The 22832-nt window shown below is 54.0% G+C and overlaps 2 protein-coding genes and 3 non-coding genes across 6 annotated transcripts in view; 1 reads left to right on the forward strand and 4 right to left on the reverse strand.

Annotated features, from left to right (window-relative positions):
* Nucleotides 1-14568: 14568 nt before the first annotated feature.
* Nucleotides 14569-21411, reverse strand: NOP56 (NOP56 ribonucleoprotein). Its single transcript, XM_077280447.1, has 11 exons — nt 21176-21411; nt 18703-18907; nt 18241-18402; nt 17381-17579; nt 16980-17167; nt 16754-16905; nt 16380-16480; nt 16000-16148; nt 15433-15554; nt 15003-15140; nt 14569-14923 (listed from the first exon to the last, which is right to left on the reverse strand). The coding sequence occupies exons 1-11, from the start codon at nt 21176-21178 to the stop codon at nt 14741-14743; spliced, it is 1602 nt and encodes a 533-aa protein (XP_077136562.1). The 5' UTR covers nt 21179-21411; the 3' UTR covers nt 14569-14740.
* Nucleotides 15248-15314, reverse strand: LOC143797468 (small nucleolar RNA SNORD57). Its single transcript, XR_013220492.1, has one exon. It is a non-coding gene; the product is annotated as a small nucleolar RNA SNORD57 (small nucleolar RNA).
* Nucleotides 15710-15782, reverse strand: LOC143797470 (small nucleolar RNA SNORD56). Its single transcript, XR_013220493.1, has one exon. It is a non-coding gene; the product is annotated as a small nucleolar RNA SNORD56 (small nucleolar RNA).
* LOC143797484 (small nucleolar RNA SNORA51) lies at nt 17217-17346 on the reverse strand. Its single transcript, XR_013220505.1, has one exon. It is a non-coding gene; the product is annotated as a small nucleolar RNA SNORA51 (small nucleolar RNA).
* The window catches only part of LOC143793457 (uncharacterized), an 83114-nt gene continuing 81610 nt past the window's right edge, over nt 21329-22832 (forward strand). For both annotated transcript variants that reach the window (XM_077280445.1, XM_077280446.1), the window contains exon 1: nt 21329-21407. The gene's annotated coding sequence lies outside the window, so the exon portion shown is untranslated. The remainder of the gene's footprint in view (nt 21408-22832) is intronic.

The raw sequence follows: 22832 nt of genomic DNA on the forward strand, positions 1-22832 counted from the left end.
TTGTGTGGGCCTGGGCCCAGGAGACTGCTTGGATGCATGACATCAATGAGCCCAGGATTGACATCGAGTCTCTTAAGGTCGGGGTCCTCTGATTCCTGAATCTGGTAATCCTGTGGACGAGATCAAGTTGACGGTCCCTGGGTAAGAAGGACATACTTTCCCCTGAGTCCAGAAGAACTCCTAAGAATTTTTTCCTCGAAGATGGATGGAAATCCGACTTCTCAAAGTTCGGAATCCACCCCAGGGATCTCAGAATATCCAGGACCTTCGTCACATCCAGATTTAGACGAGGAATTAAGAGCGACAATAAGAAAATCGTCCAGATACGGGATAATACAGATCCCCTGTTGTTGGATGAAGATCACTGCTTCTGACATGATCTTGGTAAAGACCCGTGGAGCTGACGAGACTCCGAATGGGAGGACATTGAATTGATAATGGCTGACTCGATGGTCTTGGGCCACTGCAAATCTGAGGATCTTCCTGTGGTCGGGATGTATCGACACATGATAATATGCGTCCCTCAGATCTACCGTAGCCATTACCCAGTCCTGACCAATAAGCGGGATTGCTGATCTGATTGATTCCATGTTGAATTTTCGATACTTGATCACCTGATTAAGGGGTTTCAGGTTTATGATGATCCGGTGTTTCCCAGAGGGCTTTTTTTTTACCAGAAATAGGTGACCCTCTCCCAATTCCTGATATGGTACCCGGGAGATTACTCCTGCCTGAAGCAGACCGTGAAGATCTGAAATCAGGGATTCTCGAAGGTGTGGAGACTGTAGGGAGGTCATTGTTAAATGGTGAGGAGGACTCTCAAATTCTAACCTCAGGCCTTCCTGTATGGTACGCAGGACCCACTGATTTGTGGTGATGGCCTGCTATTGGGAGAGAAAATCCGAGAGTCGGTCCCCGACCGGAGAGCAGTTATTGCTTCTCAGGGGTCTGCTGGGGTTGGGGGACAAGGATGTTCCTGGTTTTACCCCCTTTGGGGTAGCTCCACCGACCTGTTTTACCTTTACCCTTGTAATCTCTCTGGGGAGCTTGCTCACGGGAGGGACGAAAAAGGCGTTTCCTAGAGTTTCTCTGCTCCGGAAGAGCTTTCTTTTTATCTGTAGCCTTGTCTAAGATCTCATGAAGGGCTGGCCCAAACATATAATGTCCCTGAAAAGGAATACCACACAGTTTGGACTTGGAGATAATGTCCCCTCCCCAGGATTTAAGCCATAGAGCTCTCCTAGCTGAATTGGAGAGAACTGCAGACCTAGCGGCTATCCGTACAGACTCAGCGGAAGCATCCGCAAGGAACCCTGTTGCCTTCTGAAGAAGTGGTAGAGAGTTTTGTATGTCTTCCCTTGATGTCCCCTGAGAAAGATGATTCTCTAAAGTACGTAGCCAGAGAAATAGGGATCTGGCAACACATGTTGGGGCCACATTTGTGTTTAGTAGATTAGTGGATGTGTCCCAGGATTTCCTTAACAAGCTCTCGATTTTCCGATCCATAGGCTCTTTGAGCTGAGAGGAATCCTCAAAGGGAAGAGCCGTTTTTTTGGTTACCCTGGACACCTGTACATCTACTTTAGGTATTTCCCATAAAGAACAGTCCCCATCAAGAGGGAAACGATTCTTTAATTCTGACAGGACACTCAAACTTTTTTTCAGGTAGGCCCCACTCATGAAGGACAAGATTTTCAATGTTTTCATGTATAGGGAACCCCTTTGGGGTCCTGGGCTTTAACCCCCCCAAACAAATCATCCTGAACGGAGTGGCTCGCTACCTCCTCCTCCACTCCCATGGTGCCCCTCACCATGGAAATTAGCTCTTCCATATCTTCGGAAGAAAAAAGATATTTTTTATTATCTGGTCTGGGGGTGGAAGTAGAACCCTCATTCTCCCAAATGTCCTCCGAACCCGAGGTACGGATCTCGCCTGAGTCAGAATCCACAGGAGCCAACTTCCTTTTCTTAGGAGGAGGGGGCTGTGGTGTCGGAGCCTGGGAAAGGGCCACCATAGAGGACTGGACCTCCTGTCTGATGAGGGTTCTGATGCTGTCCAGAAGAAAGGGCTGTTCATTACGCAGCACTTCATCCGTGCATGGTTGGCTGAGCTTTTTCTTATAAGTGGAGGGAAGCTTGGACGCACATGCACCACACTTGCGGCTGGGCATCTTATCCTTTCTAGGGGCAGGGACCTTGTCTCCCTAAAACGAGAGAGAGGTGGACTAAGTCACTCTATAATTAACTGGACAGCAAGGGACCTCATCCGCTACTTACAGTACGAGGGTGAACGCTGGGCTCTGCAGAAGCAGAGTGCAGGGGTTTGTCGCCGTCCATATGGTCAGTCACAGAAGGGACATGGACAAATGGGCCTCACCTGGAGGCTTTCCCCCGACCAGGAATATATATGTATCGAGGTCACCAGCAAGTTTAGTGCTCCTCCTCCTCCCTAGGGTCCGTAGGGGGTGATGCCAGCAACGCCCGTCATGGCTGCCGCAGGATCAGGACGCCGGCTGGCGCACGCTCCAGTGCATATGGACAAAACCAGAAGTTCGGGCGCGTCACTTCCGGTGCGCGCGCGGCCTCCTGCAGCAGCGAGGACGGAGGAGAGAGCCGGGGAGCTACAGGACCCCGGTACACTTCACCGTCCTGCTTTACCCCACGAGGGGGCGCAGGAAGGGCGGGATAGGGGTCCCAAGTCACGCGGAAATGGGAGCAGTCACAGGAGGAGAGCGGAGCCCCCGACTACCCGGCACAAGCAGGTAATAGCGCTCCCGATCACCGGCCACGGCAGCACTATCAGAAACCTCTTCATGCCCCATAGGGGACAGGAAAAACACTGGTGGTTGCAGGAAGGGGAGGGTGTGATGGGGGAGCAGCCGCCATCTTGGATACGGGCATACTAACAGAGATCGGCGTGACTCCATTTTGTCTCCTAGTCACAGGTCTGCAGAGATGAGCACTCCTGGCCCCCCCTTTTCTCATGAATAAAGTTCCTTTTAGCATGGTAATGGAATTAAGCTCAGTGTAGCAGGCAGAAGGTACTTCAAAGCTCAATGAGGAATCCACACCAGCAGGGGACAAGGAGGTGCCTGGGGGCTCAATTAAAGCATGCATGTCAAGTGGCCACAGGATACATGTCTATTGTGGCCTTCCAGTCGAAGTCTCCAACATGGAATCATGAATTATGGATGCATCGTCCGAGGTACAGGCTCATAAAAAATATCCCCCTCGCCCTAAAGAAATTGTGCATCTGACAGTGCAACTCCCGGGTCTGTGGGAGTTCTGGAACCTGAGATATGGAGATCAGCCTCCCACAGCAACCAAATGGGTCCAGGTTTGGTCCCTGTACGACCGGTAGAACAAACCTCATGCGCTGGTACCGCCCATGTGCTGATCCGATCATCCTGAGAAGTTATCCCATTTATTAGATATTGGATACAGATCTTGCAGGGAAGCTGAGGGGTGGATTCTTAGCCCGCCCAGGTACAGGGGGGAGGGACACAGCAGGGTTAAGAGCTGGGACCCTTGGAGAGTGGGTCAGAACAGAGGAAGATGACTAAGGAACTAAGGGAGAGGGTATGCCAGCCAGAGGGGAGCAAGCACACGCTTCCTGGGGGCTGCCCAGCAACTAAGTCTTGGACCTGCGGAACGCTGAGCCCCCCAGCTTCCACAAGCGACCTTCAACCTGGTAAATTGACCTCCAACTTTATACCTCTAAGCCTTGTCTTAGGGTATGTGTCCACGTTCAGGATTGCATCAGGATTTGACATCAGAATTTGTAAGCCAAAACCAGGAGTGGAACAATTAGAGGAAAAGTATAACAGAAACATATGCTCCACTTTTGCATTTATCACCCACTCCTGGTTTTGGCTACAAATACTGATGAAAAATCCTGACCAAATCCTGATGCAATCCTGAACGTGGACACATACCCTTAGGCTGCCGTCACACGGTCAGTATTTGGTCAGTATTTTACATCAGTATTTGCAAGCCAAAACCAGGAGTGGGTGATAAATACAGAAGTGGTGCAGATGTTTCTATTATACTTTTCTTCTAATTATTCCACTCCTGGTTTTGGCTACAAATACTGATGTAAAATACTGACCAAATACTGACCGTGTGACGGCAGCCTTATGATTGTTATATTTTACTCTGACTGTAACTCTTGATATATTTTAACTGTATATTTCTTGTAATTACCTAGTGCGCCCTTAAGGCAATTAAAAAATTGCGAATCTTAGAATAGCCAGCGTGGGTAACAGGGCAGTCTCACCGGCGGTCATTTGCTCTAGGTGCAGTTCCCTTACTGTCCTGAGACAAAGGGGGTGCCAGAGAGCTGTGCCACGAATTGGTGACGTGGAACTGGATTTCCTTCACAGAGGGGTATTTAACCTGTTTCCTGTCCCCTATTAGGGTACAGAGAAAGTTAGACATTTCTGTAAGTTTTCTCCTATTTGTTTTATACTGTTTCGCATACCTGTATGTCTTTATCATATTTTTATACATTTTCTTACTGTAAGCACTGAACCTTTTTGTATTAAAGCATAAAACTTTAACAAGTTGAACCTTGAATGATCTAAAAGAATCCATAGCCTTATACTGTGTGATCCTTATGAGTGGTAGACAGTATCTACTATATAATTGTCTAAGGGTCACTTCCGTCGGTCTGTCCTGGATACTCATTGGTCGCAGCCTCTGTCTGTCATGTAATCCAAGTCGCTGATTGGTCGTGGCTGTTTTGCCACGACCAATCAGCGACGGGCAGTCCGGCAGAAAAATGGCCGCTCCTTCCACCCCGCAGTCAGTGCCCGCTCCGTACACCCCTCCAGTCTGCCCTCACACAGGGTTAATGCCAGCAGTAACGGGCCGCGGTGTAATGCACTCCGTTACCGCTGCTATTAACCCTGTGTGACCAACTTTTTACTATTAATGCTGCCTATGCAGCATGAATAGTAAAACGATCTAATGTTAAAAAAAAAAAATCGTTATATACTCACCGTCCATCGGCCCCCGGATCAACAACAGGCCTTTCCCGCTCACAACGCTCCGGTAACCGGTCCATGCTGCGATCTAGCGAGATGATGACATAGCGGTCTTGTGAGACCGCTACATCATCTTGCGAGACCGCAATACAGTCTTGAGACCGGAGCGCACGAGCAGCGTCGTTAATCGCTTTGCTACTATTTTTTTTTTTTTTTTTTAACAGGGATATGATGCCCACATTGCTATATACTACATGGGTTGGGTAATATACTATGTGGCTGTGCAATATACTATGTGGACGTGCATATTCTAGAATACCCGATGCGTTAGAAATCGGGCCACCATCTAGTAATATTTGTGGGACACATCGCCTGCGTATTCGGTGAGACGTGTATGAGCGGGTGTGTGGAATGGGTCGGTGAGTGGTGGCAGCGTGTATGAGCGGGTGCGTAGCCTGCGTATTCGGTGAGACGTGTATGAGCGGGTGCGTAGCCTGCGTATTCGGTGAGACGTGTATGAGCGGGTGTGTGGCCTGGGTCGGTGAGACGTGTATGAGCGGGTGTGTGGACTGGGTCGGTGAGTGGTGGCAGCGTGTATGAGCGGGTGCGTAGCCTGCGTATTCGGTGAGACGTGTATGAGCGGGTGTGTGGCCCGGGTCGGTGAGACGTGTATGAGCGGGTGTGTGGAATGGGTCAGTGAGTGGTGGCAGCGTGTATGAGCGGGTGCGTAGCCTGCGTATTCGGTGAGACGTGTATGAGCGGGTGTGTGGCCTGGGTCGGTGAGACGTGTATGAGCGGGTGTGTGGACTGGGTCGGTGAGTGGTGGCAGCGTGTATGAGCGGGTGCGTAGCCTGCGTATTCGGTGAGACGTGTATGAGCGGGTGTGTGGCCTGGGTCGGTGAGACGTGTATGAGCGGGTGTGTGGAATGGGTCGGTGAGTGGTGGCAGCGTGTATGAGCGGGTGCGTAGCCTGCGTATTCGGTGAGACGTGTATGAGCGGGTGTGTGGCCTGGGTCGGTGAGACGTGTATGAGCGGGTGTGTGGAATGGGTCGGTGAGTGGTGGCAGCGTGTATGAGCGGGTGCGTAGCCTGCGTATTCGGTGAGACGTGTATGAGCGGGTGTGTGGCCTGGGTCGGTGAGACGTGTATGAGCGGGTGTGTGGACTGGGTCGGTGAGTGGTGGCAGCGTGTATGAGCGGGTGCGTAGCCTGCGTATTCGGTGAGACGTGTATGAGCGGGTGTGTGGCCTGGGTCGGTGAGACGTGTATGAGCGGGTGTGTGGACTGGGTCGGTGAGTGGTGGCAGCGTGTATGAGCGGGTGCGTAACCTGCGTATTCGGTGAGACGTGTATGAGCGGGTGTGTGGCCTGGGTCGGTGAGACGTGTATGAGCGGGTGCGTAGCCTGGGTCGGTGAGTGGTGGCAGCGTGTATGAGCGGGTGCGTAGCCTGCGTATTCGGTGAGACGTGTATGAGCGGGTGTGTGGCCTGGGTCGGTGAGACGTGTATGAGCGGGTGTGTGGACTGGGTCGGTGAGTGGTGGCAGCGTGTATGAGCGGGTGCGTAGCCTGCGTATTCGGTGAGACGTGTATGAGCGGGTGTGTGGCCTGGGTCGGTGAGACGTGTATGAGCGGGTGTGTGGAATGGGTCGGTGAGTGGTGGCAGCGTGTATGAGCGGGTGCGTAGCCTGCGTATTCGGTGAGACGTGTATGAGCGGGTGTGTGGCCTGGGTCGGTGAGACGTGTATGAGCGGGTGTGTGGAATGGGTCGGTGAGTGGTGGCAGCGTGTATGAGCGGGTGCGTAGCCTGCGTATTCGGTGAGACGTGTATGAGCGGGTGTGTGGCCTGGGTCGGTGAGACGTGTATGAGCGGGTGTGTGGACTGGGTCGGTGAGTGGTGGCAGCGTGTATGAGCGGGTGCGTAGCCTGCGTATTCGGTGAGACGTGTATGAGCGGGTGTGTGGCCTGGGTCGGTGAGACGTGTATGAGCGGGTGCGTAGCCTGGGTCGGTGAGTGGTGGCAGCGTGTATGAGCGGGTGCGTAGCCTGCGTATTCGGTGAGACGTGTATGAGCGGGTGTGTGGCCTGGGTCGGTGAGACGTGTATGAGCGGGTGCGTAGCCTGGGTCGGTGAGTGGTGGCAGCGTGTATGAGCGGGTGCGTAGCCTGCGTATTCGGTGAGACGTGTATGAGCGGGTGTGTGGCCTGGGTCGGTGAGACGTGTATGAGCGGGTGTGTGGAATGGGTCGGTGAGTGGTGGCAGCGTGTATGAGCGGGTGCGTAGCCTGCGTATTCGGTGAGACGTGTATGAGCGGGTGTGTAGCCTGGGTCGGTGAGACGTGTATGAGCGGGTGTGTGGAATGGGTCGGTGAGTGGTGGCAGCGTGTATGAGCGGGTGCGTAGCCTGCGTATTCGGTGAGACGTGTATGAGCGGGTGTGTGGCCTGGGTCGGTGAGACGTGTATGAGCGGGTGCGTAGCCTGGGTCGGTGAGTGGTGGCAGCGTGTATGAGCGGGTGCGTAGCCTGCGTATTCGGTGAGACGTGTATGAGCGGGTGTGTGGCCTGGGTCGGTGAGACGTGTATGAGCGGGTGCGTAGCCTGGGTCGGTGAGTGGTGGCAGCGTTTTTGAGCGGGTGCGTAGCCTGCGTATTCGGTGAGACGTGTATGAGCGGGTGTGTGGCCTGGGTCGGTGAGACGTGTATGAGCGGGTGTGTGGAATGGGTCGGTGAGTGGTGGCAGCGTGTATGAGCGGGTGCGTAGCCTGCGTATTCGGTGAGACGTGTATGAGCGGGTGTGTGGCCTGGGTCGGTGAGACGTGTATGAGCGGGTGTGTGGACTGGGTCGGTGAGTGGTGGCAGCGTGTATGAGCGGGTGCGTAGCCTGCGTATTCGGTGAGACGTGTATGAGCGGGTGTGTGGCCTGGGTCGGTGAGACGTGTATGAGCGGGTGTGTGGACTGGGTCGGTGAGACGTGTATGAGCGGGTGCGTAGCCTGGGTCGGTGAGTGATGGCAGCGTGTATGAGCGGGTGCGTAGCCTGCGTATTCGGTGAGACGTGTATGAGCGGGTGTGTGGCCTGGGTCGGTGAGACGTGTATGAGCGGGTGCGTAGCCTGGGTCGGTGAGTGATGGCAGCGTGTATGAGCGGGTGCGTAGCCTGCGTATTCGGTGAGACGTGTATGAGCGGGTGTGTGGCCTGGGTCGGTGAGACGTGTATGAGCGGGTGCGTAGCCTGGGTGTGATGGCAGCGTGTATGAGCGGGTGCGTAGCCTGGGTGTGATGGCAGCGTGTATGAGCGGGTGCGTAGCCTGCGTATTCGGTGAGACGTGTATGAGCGGGTGCGTAGCCTGGGTCGGTGAGTGATGGCAGCGTGTATGAGCGGGTGCGTAGCCTGCGTATTCGGTGAGACGTGTATGAGCGGGTGTGTGGACTGGGTCGGTGAGTGGTGGCAGCGTGTATGAGCGGGTGTGTGGCCTGGGTCGGGGTGTGACTTATGCTCCCATTACAGCATAGGACAGAGGTTGAATGCTGGACTGAGAGAGAGGAGATAGATTAACACTTGCAGGCACAAGCCCAAGTCACGTGCTGAGAGCGGATATGTGACAAATTAGTGACACCACAGAGAGGGATCTGTGATGATGGCTTTTTTTTAACCCCTTCCCGACCTTTGACGCATACGCTGCGTCATGAAAGTCGGTGCCAATCCGACCTATGACGCAGCGTATGCGTCATGGTTTGATCGCGTTCCTACGGGTCCGGTGACCGGGGTCAATGAAATGTCACCGGACCCGCAGGTACGTGAGGACCTCTAGTTGACCCCAGGGGGGGTGGCTTTGCCCCCCCGTGGCCACGATCGCTCCTGTGCCCTCTGTTTCACCCCCCTCCTGCTCTGATTGGAGAAAGCGTCCATGTGACGCTTTCCCTCCAATCAGATGTGGAGGGGCGGAGTGAAACATGTCTGACATCACTCTCCAGCTTCATCCCTTCCGTGGAAGCTGGAGAGTGAGGTCCCTGCGTGCTGCACCCGGCGCTGCCGCTGCCTGATCGCCGCCGCTGCTGCCTGATCGCCGCCGCTGCTGCCACCTTACCGACGCTGCCGCCTATTCATCGCCGCCCCTGCTGACTCCTGACCGCCGCCTTCCGGTACTCCCCCCTTTCTGCCTCCCTCTCCCCCCACCGTCCGATTCCCCCCCCCGCCATCCGATCCCCCCTGCACTCCTTCTCACGCCCCAGAAATCACCCCCCTGCCCAGGGATCAACTTTCCCTGCTGCTCCTACAGCCACCCTCTAACGCCTCCCCCCCCGGTGATCACCCACCCCAGTGATCACTCTTATCACCCCCTGCCCCCCTGATCACCCCCCCCCCGCTCCTGCATTTCCTCAGGCCCCTTTGCCTGACAGCTCCCCCGTGCCCCGCTGATCGCCACCTGTCCGTCTTCCGGTCCGCTGATCGCCGCCTTCTGGTCCGCCTTCCAGTACTCCCCCCCCCCCCCCCGTCCGATTCCCCCCCCCCTGACCTCCACCCCCTCCCATGCCCCAGAAATCACCCCCCTGCCCAGTGATCACCCTTCCCTGCTGCAGGCTCCTACATCTCCCCTGCCCCCTCCTTCCCTCCGCTCCTGACAGCCACCTTCTGCCGCCCCCCCCCCGGAGATCACCCACCCCAGTGATCACTCTGATCACCCCCCCCTTGCTGGCTCCTGCATTTCCTCAGGCCCCTTCGCCTGACAGCTCCCCCGTGCCCCGCTGATCGCTCCCGTGTGATCGCTCCTGCGCCCCGCTGATCGCTCCCGCGCCCCACTGATCGCTCCCGCGTGATCGCTCCCGCGCCCCGCTGATCGCTCCCGCGCCCCACTGATCGCTCCCGCGCCCCGCTGATCGCTCCCGCGCCCCACTGATCGCTCCCGCGCCCCACTGATCGCTCCTGCGCCCCACTGATCACTCCCGCGTGATCGCTCCTGCGCCCCGCTGATCGCTCCCGCGTGATCGCTCCTGCGCCCCGCTGATCGCTCCCGTGTGATCGCTCCCGCGCCCTGCTGATCGCTCCCGTGTGATCTCTTTCGCGCCCCGCTGATCGCTCCCCTTGCTGCTGCTGCCGGATCCTGCATCTCCTCAGCCCCCCACGCCTGAAAGTCCCCTCCTGCAGTAAAAAAGTTTCACTAAACACTCGCACATACACACACACACACTGTAATAAAGCTTAGTGGGTTTTTTTTACACACACCACACACACAATGTCCCGCTCATCCCAGTCACAAAGGCTGAACTCGGCAGAGGAGGCATATTCTTTTATTGCCTCCGAAGCTGATAGTGAGGGAGAGGACCCCACTTTTTTGTATTCCTCTCACTCTTCCTCCTCCAGTGACACGGACTCGCCACCACCAAGAAGTCGCAGAACGAGAAATCGTCCGGAGCCCAGCGGAGGAGAGCCGGAGCCCAGCGGAGAAGACACACAGCCAAGGGTAAGTAACCCCCAACCTAGTGCTAGTCACGCCCAACCTAGCACTAGTGCCCCCACCTGGACCCCCGTCCCTGAAAACTTTGCTCCACGGATTCCTGATTTCATTCCCCAATCAGGAATCCAATTTGAGACTGCCAACCTCAGGGAAATAGACTTTTTCAAAGTCTTTTTATCGGAGTCAATCGTCAGTCTCATGGTGGAGCAAACAAATTTGTACGCCCTGCAATTTTTTTCCCTAAACCCAGTTTCATCATTTTCTGCTTGGAGTCCTGTTGACTCTGTAGAAATGTTGAAATATTGGGGACTGGTCCTTCACATGGGGATTGTGAAGAAACCAGAAATTCGCCAATACTGGAGTACTGATATTTTATATCAAACTCCAATATATGGCATGGTTATGATTCGCAAACGTTTTGAAGCGATTCATAAATTTCTACATTTTAGGGACAACACCGACATCCTTCCCCGCGATGACCCGAATTTTGATAGACTGTTCAAAATTCGGCCTATCATCGAACACTTCAGCAACAAGTTTGCTGAAGTGTACATTCCCCAAAGGGAAATTTGTGTGGATGAATCCCTCGTCCACTTCAAAGGGCGGCTTCAGTTCCGTCAGTACCTGCCCAGCAAACGGGCAAGGTACGGGATAAAGCTCTACAAGATCTGTGAGTGTACCTCAGGGTACACGCTCAGCTTTAGAGTTTATCAAGGAAAGGACAGCAGTATCCAGCCCCCAGAATGTCCACCCGCTCTGGGGGTGAGTGGGAAAATAGTGTGGGATTTGGTTCACCCACTGCTTGATAAAGGTTACCATCTGTACGTTGATAACTTTTATACAAGCATCCCACTCTTTCAATACCTCTCTGCCAGAGCTACCGTCGCTTGCGGTACTGTGCGCAGAAACCAGAGGGGTCTCCCTTTGTCACTAATTGAGCAGGCTCTCCCAAAGGGTGAGAGCCGAGCCCAATGTAGCGGCAACATGCTTGTGGTCAAGTTCAAAGACAAAAGGGACGTCTTTTTCTTGACCACAATCCATGGTCCCGGCACCACGGTTCGAGGTACCCCAGCACAGGTCCACAAACCGGACTGTGCCCTGGGGTACAACAAACACATGGGGGGAGTTGATCTTTCTGATCAAGTCCTCCAGCCCTATAGTGCCATGTGGAAAACAAAGGTGTGGTATAAAAAACTGGCTGTGCACATCGTACAAATGGTACTGTATAACGCATACGTGCTATCACGATGTGCAGGTCAGACCAACAACACCTTCCTTCAGTTCCAGGAGGCGGTGATAAAGGCCCTGATGTTTGGAGACGAGGAAGGAGCGGGCCCCAGCACCCCTGGAACTCAAGGTTCCCGTGTGGTACCAGGGCAACATTTTCCCTGTGAGGGGAGAGCAAAAAAAAAGGTGCCGGGTGTGCTATAAAAGGGGGATAAGAAGGGAAACTCGTTTCCAATGTGAAACGTGTCCCGACAAACCTGCACTGTGTTTGGATGAATGCTTCAGAAATCATCACACGTCCGTGGACTAGCCACATCCTGATATTCCACTACAGAACTCACCCACACCAGGCTGATATACACAACACCATACACACACACCAACCTGACGTACACTACACCACACACACCAACCTGACCCTACGTCAGGTTGGTGTGTGTGGTGTAGTGTATGTCAGGTTGGTGTGTGGTGTAGTATACACCACACACACGCACCAACCTGACGTACACTACACCACATACCAACCTGACGTACACTACACCACATGTACACTACACACCAACCTGATGTACACTACGCCACTCACCAACCTGACACTACATCAGGTTGGTGTGTGGTGTAGTGTATGTCAGGTTGGTGTGTGGTGTGGCGTACGTCAGGTTGGTGTGTGGTGTGGCGTACGTCACACACACCAACCTGACATACACTACAACACACACACACCAACCTGATGTACACTATGTATGTCAAAAAGTCAAATGGCGCTCCTTCCCTTCCGAGCTCTGCCGTGCGCCCAAACAGTGGTTTACCCCCACATGTGAGGTATTGGTGTACTCAGGAGAAATTGCCCAACAAATTTTAGGATCCATTTTATCCTGTTGCCCATGTGAAAATGAAAAAAATTGAGGCTAAATGAAACTTTTTGTGAAAAAAAAAAGTACTTTTTCATTTTTACGGATCAATTTGTGAAGCACCTTGGGGTTCAAAGTGCTCACTATGCATCTAGATAAGTTCCTTGGGAGGTCTAGTTTCCAGAATGGGGTCACTTGTGGGGGAGCTCCAATGTTTAGGCACACGGGGGGTCTCCAAACGCGACATGGTGTCCGCTAAAGATTGGAGCCAATTTTTCATTCAAATAGTCAAATGGCGCTCCTTCCCTTCCGAGCCCTGCAGTGCGCCCAAACAGTGGTTTACCCCCACATATGAGGTATCAGCGTACTCAGGACAAATTGGACAACAACTTTTGTGGTCCAGTTTCTCCTTTTACCCTTGGGAAAATAAACAAATTGTTGCTAAAAGATCATTTTTGTGACTAAAAAGTTAAATGTTCATTTTTTCCTTCCATGTTGCTTCTACTGCTGTGAAACACCTGAAGGGTTAATTAACTTCTTGAATGTGGTTTTGAGCACCTTGAGGGGTGCAGTTATTAGAATGGTGTCACTTTTGGGTATTTTCAGCCATATAAACCCCTCAATCTGACTTCAAATGTGAGTTCGTCCCTAAAAAAAATGGTTTTGTAAATTTTGTTGTAAAAATGAGAAATCGCTGGTCAAATTTTAACCCTTATAACTTCCTAGCAAAAAAAAATTTTGTTTCCAAAATTGTGCTGATGTAAAGTAGACATGTGGGAAATGTTATTTATTAACTATTTTGTGTCACATAACTCTGATTTAACAGAATAAAAATTCAAAAATTTTCAAAATTTTTGCCAAATTTCCAATTTTTTCAAATAAACGCAAAAATTATCGACCTAAATTTACCACTAACATGAAGCCCAATATGTCACGAGAAAACAATCTCAGAATCGCTAGGATCCGTTGAAGCGTTCCTGAGTTATTACCTCATAAAGGGACACTAGTCAGAATTGCAAAACGGCAAGGTCATTAAGGCCAAAATAGGCTGGGTCATGAAGGGGTTAAACAAAGTTTAGAATTTTTTTTCACCACTTACATTAAAACAAACCTAGCCATGTTAGGTGTCTATGAACTCGTAATGACCTGGAGAATCATAATGGCAGGTCAGTTTTAGCATTTAGTGAACCTAGCAAAAAAGCTCAACCCAAAAAAAAAAAAAACAAGTGTGGGACTGTACTTTTTTGCAATTTCACCACACTTGAAATTTTTTCCCGTTTTTTAGTACAGGACATGGTAAAACCAATGATGTTCAAAAGTACAGCTCATCCCTCAAAAAAAAAAAAAAAAAAAAAATAAGCCCTCACACGGCCATATTGACGGAAAAATAAAAAAAAGTTATGGCTCTGGGAAAGAGGAACGAAAAACGAAAACAAAAAAAAAAAAAAAGCCATGGGGGTGAAGGGAGGCCCCCTGGTCCGAGTCACATTGGAGGGTAATCCAGCATAAACCTCACTGGCACATCCCCATTGTCAGGGTAGTCGCACCTGACCGTGAGGCAGCTCTGCAGGGCTGTCTCCATGTTCTCTTTGGGAGAGCGTGTCCGTACGGACAGAACACTGGAGGGTGGTGGAGAGGACTTGGTCTTCTGACCTAGATGTAGGCGCCATGGACTTTGTTGCCAGCTCCGCGCCATTCATGGAGCAGTCACACAGCTGACTTAGGCTAGGTTCACATTGCGTTAATGGGTTAACGCTAACGGACTGCGTTGCACGGCGAAAATGTCGCCGTTAACGCCGTGCAACGGGTCCGTTAGAGCACGCACCCATTGACAGCAATGTGATTTTTGGCTGTAGCGCATCACTAGCGCATGCCATTTTTGGCACGTGCTGGCGATGTGCTGTTCTTTTGTGCGCTAGCGGGGACACCGAATACAGACCCTAAACAAACATTGCATTAGCAGAATCCGCTAGCGCTATGCGCTTAACGGATTGCCCTAACGCAATGTGAACCTGGCCTTAGTTTGTAACCAATGAGAACGACACAGGAGACTGCCGCTCCGGAAAATTATATACAAAGTTTAATAATGTGACGCGGTTCATCGTGTGATCAGATGGCAGACCCTCATCCCCACCAAAGACACTGTACAGAAATGTAAAAAATAGAACTCTAATGCACGGAGCAATGCGCACCGGCAATGCCCCGCCCCTCCAGTCCATAGCTCCGCCTCTCAGCTGTCCTCCTCCGGCCGTACTTTGGCTTTCTTCTTTTTCTTGTGCTCGGAGGTCGGCGCCTCCTCGGAGGACGACACTTTCTTCTTTTTGGTTGGAGTCTGCTCCTCCTCGATCCCGTTCTCCGAGACGTCTCCCTCAGACTTCCGTTTCTTCTTTTTCTTCTTGCTGGGCTCTTCCCCCTGGAAGAAATGAAGTGTGAGCCCGGCAGCACCCGGTGGGAGTTGTAGTCGCCCCCACAGAATACAGATCCCAGATTACCTCATTCTCCTGGACGGCAGCCTCCTCGTTTTCCTCCTCGGCAGCAGCCAGAGCCTCGAGTCGCCGCTTCTCACGTCTCTTCTTCTTCCGTTCCTTCTTATCCAGCTTACGCTTTATCTCAGACACGACTTCAGAGGCCTGGAAGAGGTGGAGATGGGTGAGGCTCCCCGCCAGCCAGCAGCATCCCCGCCAGCCAGCAGCATCCCCGCCAGCCAGCAGCATCCCTGCCCACATCAGCACTGGTCGGATCAGGCTCATTAAATCAGTTATTGCCTCCAGCAGTAGTCAGGAGAAGAAGCCTCATCACCTCCGACCGCCAGACCTGCCCCTATTTAGCAGCATCTTGAGGTCCCCATCGCCCCCAATGTACCAGCCTCCCGCTGTCCCCATCCCTCCCGCTGTCCCCATCCCCCAATCCTGATGTACTGACCTCCTGCTGCGCCTCCTTCATCACCTCCAGATTCTTGCGGGGGGCTTCCCCCGTCTCGTAGAAGGCCAGCCGCTCCTCCACCTGCTCCCGCAGCTTATCTCCGAACACAGGAGTCGGGATTTCTGAAAGAAGACGACAACCGTGAGGAAAGAAAGACCAGAGCTCATCCAGCCGAGGGGTTTACTCCAGTCCCACCCAGAGCTGCACCGAGCCACTAATTATGCTCGGCCGGCCATGACACGAGGTGCAGCTTTGGATGTGACTGCAGAACAAGGCTTCGCTCAGAGAAAGGATGTCAGCATTCACCGGAGTGATGTCCTGTTGACGAAAAATATTCAACATCACTGCGAAGCTCGAAAAGCAGCCGAGGGGGGTCAGAATATCCTGGGATACCGGGGAGGAGGGGGTGTCTCCCCCGAGAAGCAGTCTGTCCTGGAATATAGGGGGTCTCCCCCAAGAGGCAGTCTATCCGGCGATACCAGGGGTCTCACCTGACAAGCAGTCTATCCGGCGATATCGGGGGTCTCACCTGAGAAGCAGTCTATCCGGCGATATCGGGGGTCTCACCTGAGAAGCAGTCTATCCGGGAGGCGATGGTGCACTTGTTGGCCAGGTAGCGGGAGATTCGCCCCTTGTTCTTGGCCGCCGCTCGCCCGATGAAGGTGGAGTGGAAGATCAGGCCGTATTTTGGGGTGTTGCCCCTCGTCTTCAGAGCCCTAAGAGGCGATTACTGAGATTTGGTAATTGTACGAAAACAACAAGTCCCAGCATGCTCAGCCCACCCCCCTCCAATCTACTAGATTCACCCACAGCCCTGATAGCTGACCTGAGTCACAAATGATGGGGGTGGTTGTTCAGACAACGGGGTGGCGGTCATCACTCACGCTAACGCATGTCAGACGCCAACGCCCGTCACTGCCATCACCACAACCGCCCGGCAGCTGTACCTGAAGAGCGCCTTCTCTGCCCCCAGGATCTGCACCGTGGACGCTGGGTACTTGGCCAGATTCGTCAGACTTCCTGCATGAGAAATCAAGCGGGCACCGACCTGCGGAGGAGAAGAGTGTGAGGAGGGTGGGGCAGAGCGCTACAGAGGAAGAGGAGAAGTGAGGGGAGGGTGGGGCAGAGCGCCACAGAGGAGAAGAGGGGAGGGTGAGGGGAGGATGGGGCAGAGCGCCACAGAGGAGGTGGGGTGTAAGCAGAGGAAGGGCAGAGACACGGATCAGCAGTGTGGGGTTTCAGCACCAGTCTCAGTGGATTGACAGATCACTGACATCACTTCCGTGGGGTCAGGGGTCTTCTCCCTTAAAGAGACACTCACCACTTCTCCGATGAGGGCGGACAGGCTGGGGGCCACCTGGTTCATCTTGGAGCGCAGATATTCCTGCAGGCTCTTGCGATATTCAGACAGGGAGATGACGCGGCTGGAGAAGCTCTCGATGTTGATGAGGTCGATGGGGGAGATGTCCATACCTGAGAAGACAACCTGTTAGTGACCACGGCCGGAGTCCTCACACCGTCACCCAGGCCCCACCACCAGAACCTACCCATGGAGGACCGTGAGGCCTCCAGGACGGCCTGGGCCTTGGCGCTGTCCATGACGATCTCCTCCATGGCCTCCAGCTTCTCCTCGCTCAGCTCCTTGCGGTTCCCTATGAACTTGGCGGTGCGGCAGTACGTGTAGTTGTCGGACACAAGCTTTATCAGCTCGGGGAAGTGATAGCCGTACCATTCCCTGCGGAGGAAGCGGAGTCAGCAGAGCTGCTGCTTGGGATGTGACTAGAGGATGTATCCCCGGTAACAGTACAGTGCCCGCACGGTGCGGCCCGTGGTGCAGACGGAGACGTTCATCTTCCTCCACTTTCTATACAGACGGTGGAAGGGGCCTCCGCCTGTGGTAAGCATCGGGAGGTGCAGCCCGTAAACCCCAGCGTCACCCCGGCCTCACCTGACCCTCATGGAGAAGGTGTTGATGTCCTTGTCCAGCTGGTCCAGGAGACTGATGGACTGGATGATCATGTTGTCCACCCGGTTGACATTGAACTTCACCTTGGCTCTGGAGTAACTGTGACCCAAACCAAGCTGGGCCTTGGAGGCCGACTGCGCGGTCAGACCCTTCACCAGGGAGTGGAAGTGGAGACGGATCCCTGCAGGGAGAAGCCATGGGTCATACCACCTCATAACAAGGGGGGCTCCGGAGCTCAAATGGGTCATACCAGCTCATAACAAGGATGAGGGGTGTTCAGGAGGTCAAACAAGAGAATGGTCATACCATCTCACAGGGAAGGGAGGCAAAGAAGGGGCTCAGGAAATGAACCATCATACCACCTCTTACCAGAGGAAGCGGGGGTCAGATAGGAGCAAGAATGGGTCATACCACCTCATGTCATGAGCCCTGCACCCAGTCACCGCTGGCATCAGTCTCCATTGGACGTGCAAGTAATCAAGAACCTTCTGCTCACCATCTCGTTACTAATATGTCCAAAGGCGCGGACGAGACCGTGGTGATTGGGCGCACAACTGCATGTGAGTCCCGAGAACGCGCTAGGCAACACTGCTGGAATGGCACCGGCGGTGAAGGTTGTCCTAATAGACATCAACTCCTAAGGCAGTCAACCAGTTCTAACAGGTCACACTAGGGGAAGAGGAGCCTCAGAGGTGAACGAGGGGTGAGGAGGCAGAAGAATCGCAGGCAGCACCCGGGAAGGGTTCATTCCAAGGCATCACCGGGGGGACGGTCATGAGTAATCTGCAGTAATGGAAGCTACCATCTGTATGAGGTGGGAGTTCGCCATCCTCCTGCCTCACCTCGGATGATCTCGGCCACCACGCCGCCGGTCTGGCAAGAGATCTTCAGCTCCTCCGGGATGGCGGCTCCGATCTTAGCATCCCCCACACCCAGCAGTGCCTTCTTCTTCTTCCCAGGTACATTGGTCTCCAGGAAGAGTTTGAGATCTTCATGGAGGACACCTGGAGGGAACAAGGTACAAACCTGTGAGCATGAGGGTGAAGGTGGACCCACAGAAACGTGACACCAAAGAGAACCGCTAAAGGCCCAGAGCCCCCGCCACGCAGTCTGATGATGACTCCGCCAGTGCCGGCCCTGCAGCCCCCACCACAGTCCGCCCCCCCGCCACATGACAGGTTGGTGGACACCCCTCCCCCATACAGGACGAGCTCAGTAACTTTCTGATGACATCACTGACCTCAGTGGATTGACAGATTGTTAGTGACATCATCGCCCGTCCTGTCGCCCTCCCGCGCCGTTACCTTCAGAGATGGCGTTGATGTTCTCCAGCGCGCTCTGGGCGGATCTGAAGGGCGAGAACGCCACCAGCTTCACGATGGAGCTAAACTTGCCGACGTTCAGGACGGACTCCTCCACCTGCGGCAGCAGCATGCCGATCTCCTCCACCTCCCGCACCGCGAACAGGGCGTAGCCGGCGGCATGCTCGAACAGCACATGGAGCAGAACCTGCGGAGAGAGGCGTCAGCAAACAGCAGCACTGAGCTCAGGGGCCGGGGGCTCAGGATGGGGGGCTCCTGTATACAGCACCGCTGAGCTCAGGGGCCGGGGTCTCAGGATGGGGGGCTCCAGTATACAGCACCGCTGAGCTCAGGGGCCGGAGGCTCAGGAGGGGGCGCTCCAGTATACAGCACCGCTGAGCTCAGGGGCCGGGGGCTCAGGATGGGGGGCTCCAGTATACAGCACCGCTGAGCTCAGGGGCCGGGGGCTCAGGATGGGGGCTCCAGTATACAGTACCGCTGAGCTCAGGGGCCGGGGGCTCAGGATGGGGGCCCCAGTATACAGCACCGCTGAGCTCAGGGGCCGGGGGCTCAGGATGGGGGCTCCAGTATACAGCACCGCTGAGCTCAGGGGCCGGGGGCTCAGGATGGGGGCTCCAGTATACAGCACCGCTGAGCTCAGGGGCCGGGGGCTCAGGATGGGGGCTCCAGTATACAGCACCGCTGAGCTCAGGGGCCGGGGGCTCAGGATGGGGGCTCCAGTATACAGCACCGCTGAGCTCAGGGGCCGGGGGCTCAGGATGGGGGTCTCCAGTATACAGCACCGCTGAGCTCAGGGGCCGGAGGCTCAGGAGGGGGCGCTCCAGTATACAGCACCGCTGAGCTCAGGGGCCGGAGGCTCAGGAGGGGGCGCTCCAGTATACAGCACCGCTGAGCTCAGGGGCCGGGGGCTCAGGATGGGGGGCTCCAGTATACAGCACTGCTGAGCTCAGGGGCCGGGGGCTCAGGATGGGGGCTCCAGTATACAGCACCGCTGAGCTCAGGGGCCGGGGGCTCAGGATGGGGGCTCCTGTATACAGCACCGCTGAGCTCAGGGGCCGGGGGCTCAGGATGGGGGGCTTCTGTATACAGCACCGCTGAGCTCAGGGGCCGGGGTCTCAGGATGGGGGCTCCTGTATACAGCACCGCTGAGCTCAGGGGCCGGGGGCTCAGGATGGGGGTCTCCAGTATACAGCACCGCTGAGCTCAGGGGCCGGAGGCTCAGGAGGGGGCGCTCCAGTATACAGCACCGCTGAGCTCAGGGGCCGGGGGCTCAGGATGGGGGGCTCCAGTATACAGCACCGCTGAGCTCAGGGGCCGGGGGCTCAGGATGGGGGCTCCTGTATACAGCACCGCTGAGCTCAGGGGCCGGGGGCTCAGGATGGGGGGCTTCTGTATACAGCACCGCTGAGCTCAGGGGCCGGGGTCTCAGGATGGGGGGCTCCAGTATACAGCACCGCTGAGCTCAGGGGCCGGGTCTCAGGATGGGGGCTCCAGTATACAGCACCGCTGAGCTCAGGGGCTGGAGGCTCAGTATGGGGGCTCCAGTATACAGCACCGCTGAGCCCAGGGGCCGGGGTCTCCTGTATACAGCACCGCTGAGCTCAGGGGCCGAGGGCTCAGGATGGGGGGCTCCTGTATACAGCACCACTGAGCTCAGGGGCCGGGGGCTCAGGATGGGGGCCCCAGTATACAGCACCGCTGAGCTCAGGGGCCGGAGGCTCAGGATGGGGGCTCCAGTATACAGCACCGCTGAGCTCAGGGGCCGGAGGCTCAGGATGGGGGCTCCTGTATACAGCACCGCTGAGCTCAGGGGCCGGGGGCTCAGGATGGGGGCTCCAGTATACAGTACCGCTGAGCTCAGGGGCCGGGGTCTCAGGATGGGGGGCTCCTGTATACAGCACCGCTGAGCTCAGGATGGGGGGCTCCTGTATACAGCACCGCTGAGCTCAGGGGCCGGGGGCTCAGGATGGGGGCTCCAGTATACAGCACCGCTGAGCTCAGGGGCCGGGGGCTCAGGATGGGGGCTCCAGTATACAGCACCGCTGAGCTCAGGGGCCGGGGGCTCAGGATGGGGGCTCCAGTATACAGCACCGCTGAGCTCAGGGGCCGGGGGCTCAGGATGGGGGGCTCCTGTATACAGCACCGCTGAGCTCAGGGGCCGGGGGCTCAGGATGGGGGGCTCCAGTATACAGCACCGCTGAGCTCAGGGGCCGGGGGCTCAGGATGGGGGGCTCCAGCATACAGCACCGCTGAGCTCAGGATGGGGGGCTCCTGTATACAGCACCGCTGAGCTCAGGGGCTCAGATGAGGCCGGCGGCCGCCATGCTGCACGGTGACCGGACACGTGGTGCTGAACACGTGGCGCACGTCCCTCCGAGGACACGACCTCCTCCCCCACCACCTCCCAGGTACAGTTACATCCCGCCCCTGCCGCCCGCTCTCACCCCGCACTCACCATGATCTCCGCGCTCCTCCCGCGCCGCCGCTCCGAAACAGACTGAACGGCGGGACCAGAACGATGAGACCACACGTCCCGAATCCCCGCCTCCCATGCAAGAGCCAATCACAGAGCAGATACTATATAGAGCGATTAGGAGCGCAGCCAATCACATCCCGAAATCGGCCATCACAGGAAGTCAGAGGATAGAGCGGCCGGAAAAGGAGAGAGGCAGCATCTGCACTCTATGGTAAGAGGAGGACCACGCACTGCGGAGCACATGGCGGACGGAGGAGAGCACGTGATCTCTGTATCCGCCTCACTGCTCCCCCTATACAAATATATATATCACTGCTCCCCCCTATATGTATATATATCACTGCTCCCCCTATATGTATATATATCACTGCTCCCCCTATATATATATATATATATATCACTGCTCCCCCTATATGTATATATCACTGCTCCCCCTATATATATATATATATATCACTGCTCCCCCTATATGTATATATCACTGCTCCCCCTATATATATATATATATCACTGCTCCCCCTATATGTATATATATCACTGCTCCCCCTATATATATATATATATATATCACTGCTCCCCCTATATATATATATATATATATATCACTGCTCCCCCTATATGTATATATCACTGCTCCCCCTATATATATGTATATATATCACTGCTCCCCCTATACATATATATCGCTGCTCCCCCTATACAAATATATATATCACTGCTCCCCCCTATATGTATATATATCACTGCTCCCCCTGTATGTATATATATCACTGCTCCCCCTATACAAATATATATATCACTGCTCCCCCTGTATGTATATATATCACTGCTCCCCCTATATATATGTATATATATCACTGCTCCCCCTATATGTATATATATCACTGCTCCTCCTATATGTATATATATCACTGCTCCCCCTATATATATATCACTGCTCCCCCTATATATATATCACTGCTCCCCCTGTATGTATATATATCACTGCTCCCCCTATATGTATATATATCACTGCTCCCCCTGTATGTATATATATCACTGCTCCCCCTATATATATATATATATATATATCACTGCTCCCCCTATATGTATATATCACTGCTCCCCCTATGTGTATATATATCACTGCTCCCCCTATATATATGTATATATATCACTGCTCCCCCTATATATATGTATATATATCACTGCTCCCCCTATGTGTATATATATCACTGCTCCCCCTATATGTATATATCACTGCTCCCCCCATATGTATATATATCACTGCTCCCCCTATACAAATATATATATCTATATCACTGCTCCCCCTATATGTATGTATATATATCACTGCTCCCCCTATATGTATATATATCACTGCTCCCCCCATATGTATATATATATCACTGCTCCCCCCATATGTATATATATCACTGCTCCCCCCATATGTATATATATATCACTGCTCCCCCCATATGTATATATATCACTGCTCCCCCTATATGTATATATATCACTGCTCCCCCCATATATATCTATATCACTGCTCCCCCTGTATGTGTATATATATATATATATATATATATATATATCACTGCTCCCCCTATATATATGTATATATATCACTGCTCCCCCTATATGTATATATATCACT

Source organism: Ranitomeya variabilis, chromosome 1 (assembly GCF_051348905.1).
Source record: "Ranitomeya variabilis isolate aRanVar5 chromosome 1, aRanVar5.hap1, whole genome shotgun sequence".
Lineage (NCBI taxonomy): Eukaryota > Metazoa > Chordata > Amphibia > Anura > Dendrobatidae > Ranitomeya > Ranitomeya variabilis.

Coding starts and splice junctions, on each gene's coding strand:
- NOP56 (XM_077280447.1), bottom strand. Junction 17,580..18,240: donor GGTGGCCGAGATCATCCGAG/GTGAGGCAGGAG, acceptor TTCTCCCTGCAG/GGATCCGTCTCCACTTCCAC. Junction 16,906..16,979: donor GGCCTCACGGTCCTCCATGG/GTAGGTTCTGGT, acceptor TTGTCTTCTCAG/GTATGGACATCTCCCCCATC.